Genomic DNA, 16,797 nt, shown 5'->3' with positions numbered 1-16,797 from the left:
ACGAGTGATTCACTCTTTCGTCGTCGTGATTCAGTTTTACATACTACACGTTTTGCAGAACGTGTAGTCGTTGGTTCGTGTTCTGCATCTTTCAAGAAAATAACGAGGCGGAGTAGACATTTGTCAAATTGCGCGGTGGAACATGTTCTTTAACTATATTCGACTGTTAATTACGAACGTGCTACCGATACAGTTTGATCGGCAAAAGAAACTTACGCAGGTAATTAGTTTGTTCCTCCGAAATCGAACATTAATCGTAGCAAAATTAGAATTTTCACGGAGAACAGAGCTGATCAAACTTCTGTGAAACGGAATTGGCTGCCCTCCGACGATAAAGTTTCAACGTATGAACTGTCTTTAACGCGATGTAGTGATCGATGACTCATTGGATTCGATAAAAAGGAAAGCGACAAATTAAAAGTTGGAGAAGTCAATAAACGAACAGTTCGGAGCTATATCGACCGACAAAGTAACCGGAGGGTGTACATCATCGTTCAGCCAGGTCCGAGCGGCGTCATACTTTCTCACGAAATCATTTTTAACATTCTCGAAGCGGTGACACCGCGTAAAGGAGAAGGGAGAACAGAGAGAGAGAGAGAGAGAGAGAGGAAGAGAGAAAAAGAGAGAGGAGAATGGAATGGGGTATCTCGGCGATTTTGAGCAGTACAAACATCAATTTCGGTCCTGGGGGCGTGCAACATGGGACGCAAAAAGAAAATCTCGAAACGGACGTAGATCTCTACGTGGGATCAGGTATATCCTGGAACAGGCCAGCAGCTATCCGTCTCGGTCCCTCTGCAGAATGTTAGAAGATATATTATACTCGAAGAGGGTGGTAACACTTGTTTGATTCAATTCCAGGAACAAGCTCCGAGGCGCCCGTTCAATTTTTCTTCCGCCAAGGGAACTCCCGCCTCTTCTACTTGCGTACGCGTATATATGTATGCTGTCTATGCATGTGTGTATACGCGCGTACACACCGCCGTCCCCATAGCTCACGACACGGATTCGAGGTCATTACAGAAATGTGATAAGAATATGATGTTCGCTATATAAATCTCTTGGCAATTGATCGACCTTGATTGCAGGGAATAACCATTTTTCTTCGTTGCGTCCGAGGTGCTTCTGGGTGAGTAGTATGGTTTATTGAAGGGTTTCGCTTCGTGTTTCGACTGTTTAATACGTTTACTGTGTAGGATGTTGGTCCAAGTTCGTAATACGTAGTATTTTTAGATATATATGTGTACAATATTGACCTGAATATTATTAGTTATTAATTCATTAGTTAACTCTTTTGTAATTCTTCTTTCGTCGACATACAATTATAACTGAACTAAAAATCTATTATCGCTTCGATTCAATTAAAGGTTAATTCTTGTATCTAATTAAACGTTGCTTATAATTTCGAGCGGAATTCTTCGTGACCAAATATCGAAACAATGGGACAAAACTTCGGAGATAAGCGAGTCCCGCGTTATTGCACTCGAACCGATTGGAGTTTGAATTACCAGGGTCAATAGACGGTCGATGCAACCTGTTGCGATAAAGTTGTTCCGGCGTTCACATCGAGTCGAACGAGGACGCCAGTTGAACGAGGTCACAAGGAATAAAGTTGTCGAGACACAAGCTCAGGAACACGATTCCTTCGTATGATCTCCCACGACTCGAGACATCTTGCACAGAAGAAGACCAAGGAAAAAAAAGAAGGAAAAAGAAAAAAGAAGAAAAAAGAACAAAATAAAGAAAAAAGGCAATCCAAATAAAAGAATGAAAAGGAACGGCCACAGAAGCAGATCAATGGGTCAACCTGTCGCAATAAAAATCTCGTGGCTACCTGAGTAAAGCGAAGTAACGGGGTAGGTGGCAGTTTAACCATCGTGTTCAGGATCGTCGGTGGCATAATCAGGATGCTAGAGTAGCGCTACCTGGGTGTCGGTGATGGCTGGGGCTGAAAGGAGCGCCATCGAGGAAGGAAGGAAGAGAAGGAACGCGCGTGATGTCCGCAAGAAAGCGAGGTAAAAGGTGTCGCGGTCGGCCTGCTGCATGCGGGCACGCGTTAGAATCCGATTGTGTCCCGGAAGGGAAGAAGAAGAAGAAGAAGAAGAAGAAGAAGAAGGGCAGGAAAAAAAAGAAGGCAAGTGGAAGAACTGCGGCCTCGGAGACGGAGACGGAAAAAAGGGCAGTGGGTAGGAAAGGAGAAGAAAACGGAACGGGTGGCCGGCCAAACGAACCCTTCCTCCCAACTCGACCAGCCCCGCTGGACTTTAATTCCTGCTATTATTGAAATACGTGGCCGCCACGTGCCACGGGGCGACTGCTCTTTCCTTCCTACCGTTTCAGCCCACAGCGTCAAGGGAGAGTTCTGCACGCGAAAATCGGAACGCGCACACACGGTTGGAATGTGACTTGCCGCTCGAGGTATACGTATACCTGAGACCCCCTGGATGCTCTTCCTCGAGGATAAACTTTCTTCGTTGCTACTCGTCTTACCGGATACCGTCTTACAGGCACCATTGAATTACGTGTAAACGTTTTCGGTGTGTAGTTGTAAAGATATAGATACAGACTTACGAAATATAATATATTTTACGAATATATTATACGCGTGATACGAAACATTTTGAAATTTCTAATTTTGAAAATAATTTTTGTCAAATAAATTAAAGTCTATGGTATTCTAAACAATCCGAGCGTTCGATATTACGCGTATAATTATTATCGTGTAATCCGTTAAAATTTTGTAATAACTGAATGGAACGGTTGATAGCGTTCCTGTTGCAATTCATTTTTATGTCATTGACGCAATAAATTTCTATAGTGGACGGTTCTAATGTATGTTAGCATATTAGTTGATTTTTATACTGACCTATAAAATTTGTATAATACAGGTAATTCGAGCTTGATGGTATTTTAAACAGTCTCAGTGTTTGGTATTAAGTACAATTATGACCGTGAAATCGACTAAAATTATGTAATTATTGTGTTAAACCGTTGCAACGTTGATACAAAAAACAGGGCAAGTAGAAGAAAACACAGTAAAGTAGAATGTAATTGCACAGCTCTGCCGGAACTCGACAAGATAATCCAGTTGGTAAACGGCCGAGGTGCATTAAAGTTTCAACCGCGCTTTCGGCCTATCCGTCGATAACGATAATAACAAACATTATCACGGAAGTTTATCAATGCAAACACGCGTCGCCGCAAACACTAGATTAGATTCCCTTCACAAGCAAATTTAACGTTCCTACTGATAAAAAAAAAGGGAGAGAAACAAGTCGAGAAAAAAAAAAGGAAAAAGGGGAGGAAAGAAAAAAGAAAATACGATAAAAAATCCAGATAATGACTCGTTCAGCGAGCACAAAAAATTCTATCGTCACGACGGACCTGCTGATTACTTTAATCACCGAGAGAAAAAATTCTCTAAATGCTTTACAGTATGCACGATATAATCGCAATTTATAGTGTGAACGCACACACGATCGTTTGTTTGGTTGTGTGCGCCCATTTAGCGAGTGCAACTGCAGATCGCTGATAAACACGAACCTGCCATAGCTCGGTGTCATAATATTACAGTCATTATGGTAACAACGTTTTCCTCGCAGCATCGTATGCCCGGATACTTATGCATCGTGATCTGCCATCTCGTCTGGTATATAAACGGTCGTGAAGATCATTGTGCAAGCCAGACAACAGATTTGCACTGTAACGTTAACTCGCGGCAATCGATAGTTCCTTAATGCCGGTGTCGTACTTACGGTGTGTCATTCACGAATAACCACGTTTGTTGTTATTAATCAACATTTAACGCTGTTCTTCGAGTAAATAAAAAAAAATAGATATTTTTATAATTAATTCAATTTAATACATGATGTAGATTTATTATTCCATGTATTATTCGCATCGTTAACCATTTCCCGTCTTTCATTCGCCACTTGTTAGATGGATTACGAGCAATCAATAAAAATGCAACATCATTATTACTATTATTATCTAACGTTCTTTAGATTCTCACGTTTGTCATCGTAAATATCACAACGAAGGATTCATTAAAGGAATTCATTACACCTGTTAAGTATCGCGCCATTGTCTTGCCGAGCTGGCTCGTGAATAATACACCGATGACGCCATAAACGACAGTTTATGATGTATCAGTTAATAGTCTTCTCCTAGAAGGGCACTTAGCCAGGGTACTTGTAGTCGAGTGGCCGGCGCCCATATATTTTATTCATGAATCACGAGGAACACCCCACGATTAGGCAGGATACTCGTGAAATCGGTTCCTCCTTGTAATCCGTAACGACGTGTTTATGCCGTCGTCGTAGGCGAAACTTTCGCACGATTTCTCGGGAAAGATCTCCTCCTGTCTTTCTTCTTCCATCTTCTCCCCCCCTTTGCCCCTCTCTATCTCTTCTTTCTTTCATCGATTTTTCGCTTTTTTTTTCGTGAACCTCGATCCACGATGGACGATAAGGTTGAATTTACAACAAGGATATCAAGACTCATCCTCGCGAGCAGTATTTTTTGAGACGTTGCCCCATCGGCTCATTCCTACCGCGAGACTTTTTATACTCACCATAAAATTCAACGCATTCGTTGGTTAAAGTAATTCTACAATTATAGGTCCGCCTTAATAGTCAATAATTTTCTAGATAATTTGTGCACCGTCCTCGACTTTCGTGTGTCAGAATTATAACGATGTTATATTGTTACAGAAAGACCATTTTGCACGATAATTTACTAATTAACGATATCAACGATGATGTTAAATAAGATTTTATTAAAACGTTATTAACTTCTTGTGAAAACTGTTGCTCGTTTCTCGACTGCTTCTGAAATTAATAATAATAATCGCTGTAGCATCTGTCCGTTTAGACGAAAAATCAAGAAACTTCTAATCAAAGGTTGCAGTTCCCAAGCGAAAGGAGGTTCGATGAAACGTACGACAGCTAAATACGCGAATGGAAATCTGCAAGTTCACGTCGATACATGATCACGTTTCGGTCCCGTCTCGATCTGCTGCGAAGTCTCTTTCTAATGACTATGTGGCCGCCGATGCATCTGTTGAACGGTAAATTACACGTGTCAGCCAATATTTCGTTATTATCGTGACAGGCGAACTGACGTACACGGCTTTACAAAGTAAGTGAGAATAACAATGATTAATATTCGTAACAACCTAACGACAAGGGTTACACGCGTGTGTACGTACGATGCACGTGGTATTAATTGTTGCATGAAGCAAATGGTATAGCTGCAGAGCCAGTTACACCGTTCGAAGGATAAGGTAAACATCCTGACGTCCTGCTATTGCTATTACCCGACCCTGGTACTATTATTATCTTCACGATAACATGTAATGAATGAGAGAAAACGAGCGCGCCATTATCGATAATTTTCCCTCAGGTGCATCGTATCCTTAATGTCCCTGCTTAGGCGGTTTTCTAATATCCACGTAAACCACCAGGCCCTCGGAGCGTCTCGAAAATGAAATTATCGCATGGCCAGCCATCATGGCGATCCTTAAATATTCCTTCGTTCGCTGGTAAATCGTAGGTGGCTTGACGAGGGTTTTCTTGATCACGCGACAACGTTGTCACGATCATTGATGGATCTCCATCGATGGAATAATCACGATACTTTGAATCTATTTGAATTTCATTTCGAGTTTCCTCGCGTGTTTAAAATATTACCGATGGAAGGAGGCTCCTTCGACGTGCGGTTTAACATTTTAGATTTTCTTGCCCCTTTTTAATGAAAGGTAGTTGAGGCTGATTCGCGTTTATACGCGGAACACGTATCAATATATTTATTAATTTCACCGTGAGAATCAATTTTGATAACGAGAGCCAGCGGTGTGTTAGAAAGCAACGCGGTATCTACTTCGATGCAGTTTCAATAGCGATTAAAGCCACAATCTGAAATCTAAAACTGGTTCTCCTTTCAATTAGTCGCAATCCCATTAACGAGACCGCGACATTATTCCAACTGCAGGTTTGTCATAATAACCGTGTATAAGCTTTTAAAACGATCTCGCGCTTAATTTTATAGGCGCTTCAGTTGCCAACTCCACTCGAAACATGTATTTACAATTGTGAAATTAATACATAAACAGAGACCCTTTATATTATCCTGATTTATAGTCACGTTACTGCTGCTGTTACGGCTGCTCTTTCGGAGGCAACATTAAACGGATTAAGTGGAGTCTTTTTAACAGCGAACGAAGATATTTTATTACATTAACAAAGTTGCTTATAGCAATAAATTTATACGAGAAAAAATTGTTTTCAGGAATCGTAATAATTTCTCGCGCTATTCATAAATTTTTCAATCTGTATCGTAAATGACATTCTTTATGGACCATTACTGGTCAGTAAGCATAGAAAATCAGGTAAAACGACATCGATGAAGCACGAAATATTTGTCAAGTCAATCGTTAAATCGATATTCCACGATCGTTCAGCTTTCGTACCGATAATTTCAAAATTCTCTATAATCGTTTCACGATTCGTTCGCGTCCACGCAAACATCGAACGTTCCGACTGAATCTTTTGAAAGTATTCCATAAACACTGGAAGAGAAGGGTTAATCGTACGAAAGAGATGGAAAAAAGGGTTAGGAAGGCTAACGGGATCTTCGGCTACGGGACTCGGTTTCGACTCACTCCCACGATATGGGACCGTGATCCACGTTGCAAGCGCCATAACGGGCGCCATTCAAGAAAATAGTGAACGCCGTATAAAAGAAAAGTCGACGTATAGAGCAGTTGAACGCGCGGCCAATAGACATGAAACTCGAACTGGCTTCGTTCGAAAGATCGGGAGCGCGCCTCTATTCGACGAGTCGTTCATTTCCCAGAGTAATTCGAACGAGTTTCGTCCGGTATCCAGTTACCGGTGCTCTGACATCGGGATGATTCACCGTTATCCCCCTCCCCTCCTTCTTCCAAACGAATATTCAAGCCGAATAGAAATTTCTGGCGGCAATTTCCCCGTTCGACTAATCTTCCAAGAGATTCGTAGCGCAACTACGAACCGTAGTTGGGATACACTGCCTGTCGAAGGCACTTGATTGTCCTTCAGAAATTGAAGAGGAATTTGTTGAATAAATGTTAGGGTGGGCTGAGAGGGTTGTGCAGTTTTGTTTGGAGTTCATATTGCGTTGGAAGGATAAGAGCTACATTTAGGTACGATTTGCGAGCAAGAATAGGAGGAAGGGTAACAGAGATTTCTTTAAAGAAATATAAAATTGTTGAGCAATTCATGCATTTTGTAAAAAGTATGCAAACGTGAACAAGCGATACAAGAGATACAAGAATAAATGAGCAGCTTTTGCACTTGTTTGAATTTTCGAAAAATTGTACTGCTACTATTTTCCCTCCTCGTCTGTCTATATAATTCCCGAATACTACAATATCATATCAATTTTATAGCTTTACACCATGACACGATCGTTAGTTTTCAAGAACTTTTTTCTTTTCCTTGGATCAACTCGCATGTTGCACTTAGAAAAAGCAAACAGGAGAAACAATATCGCGGTATCCTTCGTTCCAAGATATTCATCCAACGTTTTGAGTCCTGTCGATATTATAGGAGAGGCAGAGTTATCCGAATCGACGGAGATCGTTCTGCTACCGTTTTCCCTCCTCGTCTGTCTATATAATTCTCGAATACAATACTAAAATACTACAATATCATATCAATTTTATAGCTTTACACCATGACACGATCGTTAGTTTTCAAGAACTTTTTCTTTTCCTTGGATCAACTCGCATGTTGCACTTAGAAAAAGCAAACAGGAGAAACAATATCGCGGTATCCTTCGTTCCAAGATATTCATCCAACGTTTTGAGTCCTGTCGATATTATAGGAGAGACAGAGTTATCCGAATCGACGGAGATCGTTCTGATATTGAAATTATAATCGCATCGAGACACGTACTCGGATCTGTCGGCCAGACTGACAAGCTTCGACACTTTAACGACCGGAAACGTGGCCGCAATATTAGCCGTGTTTCCTCGTGTTCATTCGTGCTCTCCCACCTACAGTCACCGGCCCTTCTAATCCACTACGAAAACTTTTCGACCAACGAGTGAATCTCCAGCGCGTTCCAGGCGGCCCGTCATTATAGACGGTGACTCAGAGAGCGAAACCAGTTTTCGTGCCTTTGCGCTTCCTTTTTTGCGCCACGCGGTATATGACGTTATACAGGGAGTTACCGATCGTAGCCAGGACCCGATGGAATTCGACGGACGCCACCTACTCTTTCCTTCGTGTGAAAATTTCTTTCCATGTGTTTTTCGCGGACTACCGTTTCGTAAGACAGTTTCGAAGCTTAGAGGGCGAGATTTATAAATATATCGGTTGATGTAACCAATCTTCGTTATACTTTACCTGTAATGAGATACTAAATTTCTTGATAAGCGGTATTACGTAAATTCATGTAACGTGCATTGCGATGTCTACGCACGTAATAAAAAGATTTCTCTTACCGATATCCTATCATTACAAATCTTTTACAACTATGTCAGCGATCTACGCAATCACATTGATTGATGTGAGAATATGAATCGAGAAAATAAACTCGTGTCTAGAATTTCTAAATAGAAGTTTAATTACCAGCTGTTGGAAATGAACTTCGAGAAGAGGAAAACGTTCTGTAATTAAACATCAAAACTTAATTTTATGTTGCATCGAGTTAAATGTTAAGTATCTTCCATCTTCGATATACCGACACCGCAACCTAATTTAACCTGCTATTACCTACAACATTCAGCTAATCCTACCTCTTATTACAAATAATACCTATAATCACGAGTATGACACTTTTGCAGACTCCATTTCTTACAACTTCCTTCTCTATCCTCCTTCTGTGTCCAATACAAATGTTCTAATTCGCAGACTACTTTCACATTCCTCGCCTTGTACGAAAAACTAACATCATGAATGTTTTTGCATCCATCGTCTATAATCGTTTACCATACTTTCCTCGATGGAAGTCCATTTTGTCTCGATCGAATTGCTTTCACCCAAATCGCCCATGTCACAACTTCTGTAATTAAAATACTGTTTCGCTCTCGCTATTGAAAACTTCGAATAAAAAAGGCGGTTCGGAAGAGGGGAAGATTTTCATGAGTCGGCTTAAACTGCGTCGATGTCTTTATTAATGAACCGACCGCGTAGAAATAACCGGGCTGGAAAAGCAACGAGGGCGCGCCGCCTGGAACTGGAAATCTGAATCGGCGCTGATTGGGGGGATTCGCGTTCTTGTTTGCTTTTGGACTGTTGAAAAATTCGGCACGATGAATAGGCGTTCCGAGAACGTGTTTCGACTCGCGACGTGGCCCGCAGAAGAAGAAAAAGTGCAAGGTGAACGGAACGAGTCGGACCAAGAGATAATCGAAATCTAATGCAGCCGCGGGATTTCTTTCTCTCCGCCGCGAGACTTGTTGATCGTGTTGAACGCGTCGCTTCAGTGCCCATAGAAACGTTTAATTGTATCGGTGAATGTAAATCGGATGATAAATGAGACATTTTTGCAATAAGGTCAGTTTATTTCTTTTTCATTTATTTTAATTAATTCATGCAAGGTACGATAACGTATCCTATTTACATGGAATAGAAAATGAGCAAGTTTGTTCGTATTTACAGAACGATACAGAAAGGAATCTGAGATCTTAGAAGACGGCTTAGTTTCTGGCTGTTAAACCAACGAAATACAAATACTTTTTGCAAATAAATTTTTATCCATCTAATAATGAACATATTTCGTCGAGTTAGTTACAAAACGAACAGATGAATTAAAGGATCAGGATCAACGGTATATTCCTACATTTTTAAATTATTCCATTGTATTCTTCAAATCCCGTAAAGGTTCATTTAGATAGTCCGAGATACATAGTAGTTGAGACTGAGGATAAATGGATATCCTCGGTCCTGGTTTTACAAATGTCAATTTCTATCGTTCGAACAAGAAGTTATAGGTGGAACAGAGGATCAACGAACCTCAACTATAAATTTGGATAAATGGAGTTTTACTACGTCGTTAATCATACTGTTACATGCAGCGTACCTAGGTTTTAAATTAACCCGCACTTTGCATATTTATTGACTGCAGCAGGATGACTGGCACTCCTTGCCGATAGCGGATTATCGATTTAATGCTGTGATTACGATGTTATCTTGGAAATGTATCCATTGTAGCTGCGTTGGTAAGCTACTATGTCTAATAGGGAATCAATTTTTTTCTTTCTTTTTTCTTTAAACGCTTTTTATTCTAATCTCGGTGTTTACAATAGACGTTGACAATAGATGTTCGCAAACAATACGGATAAAGGCCGAAGAAGAGTCTAGCCTGTTAATAATGTAAAAAAATTATGCTTATCAGCTATGAAATAAATATCGGTTGGTTGGTTACATTAGAATTGAAATTAAATTGCCCATCTTTCTATAATAATACAAGCATAATTTTTTACAACATGGAACTTTAAACTTAGGTAAAAATTCCTCGAGCCACATATTATGTAAGATTGAGGAACGGCAAGAATGTTTCGGAGAAGCGTTTCAATTTACGGCGTGTACCCCATCTGCCGGTTGCACGAAAAATAGAAATACACGAAAAGAAACGAAGAAAGGAAACCGAGAAAAAATCGAATTTCGTGGTAGAACTTCGGTACGAGAAACTGGCAAATCTTTGGGATTCCACTAAACCGGAATGAAGGAATAGGGGAATACGGGAATTATGCCTCTCGGGGGTGGAGTTCATTTTCCACGCTGAATGCAGTTGACTATACTTTTTTCCAATGCGAACGACCTTTTCAAGCGAAACTGCTCCTCCTTCGTAATGTGTATCACTCGATCGTCCAACGATTTTTCCGTAGGTTACTCGAAATTCTCGCCACACTGCGTACTGATATTTTTGAAAGCGTGTACTCTATTCCAAAAGCTAAACGAAGGAAAATTTTGATAATAGAATAAAACACATTAATAATCATTATGGAACGTTTCAAGTGAAATAATCGAATAAACTTTTAATACAAAATTTAAAAAATACGAACAATCATTATTATTGACAAGGGAAGAGCAAAACGAAACTATTCTATCTGCTCTATTCGATCTACCTGCCCTGGAAAAATTATCTTTGCATCTCGTAACCTCTAATTTTCCGTATCGGATGCCGAATCTCCATGCACGAACTAGCATCGGTGACCCACGTTTCTCGCTATCGCATCGAACTTCATCGTTCTCTCCAAGGGACGTCGTGATCCCAGTCGATGCTGCCCGTTCTACCGGAAACGAAGATGCAAGCTCCGCGAATCGCCACGAAATCGACTCGACGCGACGCCTCCGGGAATCTTTGCTTCCTCTCGCCGTGGACTCGTTCGATTTCTACGGCTGACCGGATCTACCGGCGAACGCCTCGAGCCTCCGTGTGTGTAGAAGACACGATTAAGGGGATGGTGGATCAGAGTAGAGCAGCAGGGTGACCGAAAAGAGACGCGCAGGGAGGGAGGATGAGCCAAAGAACAAGGGAAGGGTCGACGGAGCGCGCGGCGGAACAAGAAGAAGACGAGGCCAACGTTAAAAAAGAGAAGTCGATGCACGAATCGAGATGCAATTTGATCCGTGCCCAGGTTCTTCTTCTGCCACTACGGAACGACGGGGCTGAAGTTGGTAGTCCTCGAGCTCACTTGACGTGAATGAGGTGACAGGCATTGTCCCACATGTTCTCGTGTACTCGCGTCTCTTGCCCTCTTTGATCGCATATATAATGCGTTCTCCGCGTGCACGCGGCACCCTTTTGAGATTTTTCTACTCCTTCCTCTTTCTTTCTTTCTTTCTTTTCCATCTTCCTCGTCCTCTTCTTCTTCTTCTTCTTCTTCTTCCTCGTCCTCGTCTGCTTCTTCTTCAGTTTCTTTCTCCCTTCGGTGTTCTCTTCTCTTGTTCCTCTTCTTCTTCCCCCAACTTTTTATCTTTAAAATCTTCTTCTGCCTCGTTTGTTTCGTTTTCTTCTTTAACGTCCTGTTCTTCCTTCGCGTCTATTCACGTCGACAAAATTGACAACAATTCGTGCATTTATCACCGCCTCGATGAACTTCCACGAGTGGGTTTCGGTTGCATCGCTGGCCGAGACTCTGGATTATTCTTAGCAGACGTTTTATTGGAGCTTTAAATTTTACTTTATGACTCGTGGAAGAAGGAAAGAAGTAGAATTGGCGTGCCTTACGTGTATATCGGAGACGCTTTCACGGACACGGTTAATTTTAAAACGTTGTCTCGATCTTGCTTTCAAAATGGAGAAGCATGTTTTGTCGGAATTTTAAGGATTCCGGAGAATGTGCTAATTCCCCGCACCAGTCATTAAACATTCCATCCTGAATGAATTCTGTATTCGTTATGAGAACATTATACGTACTCTAGATTAAACGTGATTATTTTCTTAAGGTAAAGTTCATCGGATTAGCTTCCGAGAGATTCATATATAAAATTCATATATAATTTCAAATAAATTTTATGCTTTTTGGAAAATTTTCTTTTTTGTTATTAAACGAAGTGACGAAGGTGATAGGTATCGGTCAGAGGTAGACGTAGACGTAGAGGTAGACGTAGGTAGACGTAGGTAGGCAGAATGCTATATGTTACTCGTAATTGTTAGTCGAATCATGGCTCCTTATGGGAGCGTATCGCGATGAATTTTCGGAACGCGAGCGTACGCTATGCGTTTCACGGGATCTCACGTTCCACGGAGCCGAGTTCCATCTTACTGAGTCAGTCGTAGCCAACGGCGATTAAAATCTTTAGTGTGACTACACGAATTTCTATTGAGATCGCTCAAACTGCTTCACCACCAGCTAGCCAAAAACGTTTTATCAAATTGTAACTGCAAAATACACTGAAATTCGTCGAAACGTTTGATTCGTCGAATAGTACTTGCGTATTGCGTCGTAAAAGGAAAAGAAACAGACACGGAGCGAAAAAATGTGTATGTTGTGAGTTCAATTGTAAACCTAATGCGCAGACGAGATGTTGTAAACCTGTAAGTGCCGTTGTAAAGTTCAGCCAACTTAATTACTTTCGCTTGAGCAACGTGCTAACGTATTCGATATTTTATGACATCTTTTCTAGACAAATCGTAAATTTAAACCGTTAAAATTTTTGTTTACTCAAAATTCACTTTATTGCATCTTCTTACTATTATACACTTTTCCTATTTGTTTGAAAATAGAAGAGCAATAAATATTCCACCCTCGATATACACATAGACTGGCAACAACAGACGATAAATTTCGAATCCGATTTATGTATCTTGAGTGCCTTGCTATAATTCAAGTTATGCTAATTAATCGTCTTAATTTTTCGACTTAAACCCATTTCCTTATCTCGTTCGTAATACTCTTTCTCTCTTCTTTGCGCTTGGACAGTGATATCTTCATCGAGCGCGAGATTCGCGGCAATTCGTAGTGTAATGGACGAACAGACAAGTTGAAACAAACGTCGTCAGTAAAAGATACAATAAAAATGACGATAGCCGGGGCTGGTGCACGAGGCGTCCCGCTAGCACGGCATGCTTGAAACTGCTAACGACACTCCACCACGCGTATTTCGCGTTATTACCGCGCATTTACGACATCTTTACACCGTGTGCCGGCAACAGGTTGCACCGGCACCCCCGGTGCATTTACTACGCATGCAGTAAACCGAATAAGTCCTGCTTTGTTAAACGAGCTGGCTCCCTATGGGAACAGAATCATTTCGGCAAGTTAGTCTCCGCTTTGCTACGCGCCGCTATTCTCCACCGTTTTATTTAATTAACAGCTGCCGGGAAATTAGCGAAGCAGCTCGTGCTACACGTTTCCGCGATACCACGGAATTACTCGCTTTTCCTCCTCTTCTTTGCAGAGACATCGCGTTACGGTGTTAACAACGTGTTGAGATAAGAGATTTATATTCCCTTTACGTGTTTGTTCGTTTTTTCCTTCTTGCCAGCGGTTGGACTTGCGTTGATAATTTTATATGTATATTTAATTTTTATACGCGCACCTACATTTAACTTGATAGAATTTCATCGAAGCAATTATGTTCAATTTGCTTGTTGAAATGGTATTTCCGATTGTTTTGCTTGATTATTATATCTTTCTTGCGAAGCTTTTGGAGCGTAGTTGCTAGATTATCTTCTATTGTTTTATTTAATTAAGAGGTAGACGCAACTTGTTAGGAAAGCTTCTTGAGTACCTTGTATAATGTTGACAGTAAATTGTGCCGTTAGAACTTGATGTAAGAAATGTCTTCAGTTTTGAACTATTTCTAGTCGTTATATTTAATTAGTACATATATATATTGTGAAATTTCTTTAAAGTATTCATCTATCGTATCGTAGGAAAATTCTTTCTAAAAACCAATATCAAACTATATTATTTGAAACAATAATCGATAAAAAAATTCATAAAGAAAATTCATACAGGATAGTCTCGATCAAAGGGTATTGTATGTATAAAACGATTGTTAAAAATGCAGCACGAAACAAAGGATAACATGCATATTTATGAAAAGAATTTTACAAACCTATCGGAACATTGCAGAAACCTTTTATGGATCGTTTGGAAATGCGTGTTACGAAACGGTGCAGCTTTAATCGTTGTCGAACCATCGGCCAAATTAATTAAGCCTACGGAGGCCCGTAATTAAATCGCCTTCAAATCAGTTGCTCCTTCTAATGAATATTCCAAACCTGTTCGTACTAGGTGCATTCCTTCGTCGATTAGGCTTTATCCAGCTTTTGTCATCTTCTACGATTCTCTAGAAGCTGCAGCTCGAAATTCTTCGTCGGGCTGTACGTTTTAAATTTCCATTTTTACAACTTGTTTTCCTGCATGAGAAACACGTAATGTTTGGAGTTTCGCAGAGACTATTAAAATCAGATATTAGAATATCGTAAAATTTTCGAAAATTTAGACAGAGTATCGTTTTATGTATTCTTTTTCGTTCTATATTGGATCGTAAATGTTAAGATATTGGAAAATTTTAGAAAATTCAAGGAGAGAATTATTTTACGTTTTACGCTTCTTTGAATTTTTAAATAAAATTCTTAATATATTTCGTACTAAAATTTCCGTATTAAATTTTTATATCGAGATATTTTTAGAAGTAGTATGAAAAAAATGATCGAACTATCAAGAAAGTTTAAAAAAGGTGCAAGCATATTTTCTTGGCGAATTCCTAAAGAAAGCTCGTTTCTGGGTGCTTTATCAAGAAAAAGTTCTACCCAGGAAACTCGATCAATGGTGCAGAAGAAATTTATCGTTTTTAGTTGCTACCTGAAAGGTGCAATTTTCCAAGAAAAGTCGTTCAATGGTTGAACTGAATTTTGGTACCACCTCGATAGCGGAAGATGAAAAAGAGGGTGGTGACAACGTTAAACCTATTGTTACATGTTACAAGTACTGCAACAGTTCTCCATTGCCACAGTTTGGACAATAATAACGGAAGAATGTCGAGCGTTTCGTTGCATCGACGAGAATGACCAAACATGTTCAAGCACAAAGAAAGAAAAAGGTTCGACAACGATTTTGAACGTTGAGCTATCTTTGGTACACTTACATTTTCGAAAAACATAATGTATCTGGTATATTATATTGGAATAGAAAAAAGTGCAAGTAACATAAAAAGTATTTATTTCTTCTTATTTAATGCAAAATTAAAAAAAAGGGAATGGAAATGTTTAAGAAAACGATATGTCTGAAGATAAAAACGTAAATTATAATTTGAAAAAAGAAGTAACGAACAAATTTACTTCTTTCAGCGAATGCTTCGATTTCTTAAATCTATTAGATATTTTGTCATGTTATCTTAGGTATTTGTCACATTATTTTGGTCACTATTTTAGTCACCACCCACATGCTATATTTATTTTATTTCTTTTTTTATTTACCAATGAGATATGACACTGTACCAAATTTTTTTTTATTTCTATTTTGGTTTTTTTATAATTTGTCCTGAAGGACATTTGGTAAAGTGTTATATCTTATTGGTGAGAAAAAAAATAAAATAAAAATATAGCATGTGGGTGGCTACCCCATACTTTACCAAATGTCCTTCAGGACAAATTGTAAAAACCAAAATAAAATAAAAAAAAAAAAACTATTTTAGTCAGATGAAACGATGTTTAAGACAGATCGTGTTTACCAGTTAGAGTTATTTCTCTCACTCAAATTCATATTGTTATTATCATTAGCAGTGTTTAAAAGGAACGAAACGCGAAAAAGCTCATTTCCTGTGCACACTGATCGACTTGGAACGCTGCAGTTCGAGGGACCCCATTAATGTTGTGAATTCTTGCATCACAACAAAATATTTGCTTTTCAGCAGGGCCTGTTTGTATAGGTGCACGCGGGCCTTCCAAGGTCTTTCTTTCAATTCTTTTGCTCTCTCGTTTCCTACCACGAGATCTTTCGTCTCGTTTTCTTCGTCTCGACCGACCATACTAACCAATCCAAAAACGTTCGTCCACAAATAACACGTGGTGCCTACAATTTATGTTCACTTCAGGTTCCATACTATTGTTATGTCCCGAGCTTCCTCAAAGCCTTGCATTTTCCTAGCTGCCGAAATTTCCAAGAAACGTGATGGCTACCATCTGCAGGAAATACTGCGTCGTTTTCAGTTTGTTCTTTTTAATTTACTTAAAATTCTGTATGAGAATTGATTGTAAATAATCTATTAAATAAAAAAAAAATTTTTTTCTTTTTCTATTTTTCCATGAAATATCTACAGTTGCTACGTGCTATTTTTTATAATATTTTAA

General features: G+C 39.6%; 1 protein-coding gene across 5 annotated transcripts in view; it reads left to right on the top strand.

The window, feature by feature from the left end:
• The first annotated feature begins 336 nt into the window (after positions 1 to 336).
• LOC132916131 (uncharacterized) overlaps positions 337 to 16,797 on the top strand; it is a 53,322-nt gene continuing 36,861 nt past the window's right edge. Inside the window, exons 1-3 of one of the 5 annotated variants that reach the window (XR_009660017.1) lie at positions 337 to 1,013; positions 1,089 to 1,129; positions 1,521 to 3,862. Coding sequence is in view for 1 of the 5 variants with exons in the window: in XM_060975935.1 (XP_060831918.1) it covers positions 633 to 753; positions 862 to 1,013; positions 1,089 to 1,129 (314 nt within the window). In the remaining 4 variants the exon portion in view is untranslated. Of the gene's footprint in view, positions 1,130 to 1,511; positions 3,863 to 16,797 lie in introns of those variants that run through there. The other 4 variants (XR_009660016.1, XM_060975935.1, XR_009660015.1 and 1 more) reach the window with 4 other exon arrangements.

This window comes from Bombus pascuorum, chromosome 1 (assembly GCF_905332965.1).
Source record: "Bombus pascuorum chromosome 1, iyBomPasc1.1, whole genome shotgun sequence".
In the NCBI taxonomy this organism is placed as follows: Eukaryota; Metazoa; Arthropoda; class Insecta; order Hymenoptera; family Apidae; genus Bombus; species Bombus pascuorum.
Note: the sequence above shows the minus strand (reverse complement) of the source record. Positions and strands in the feature narration are given on the sequence as shown.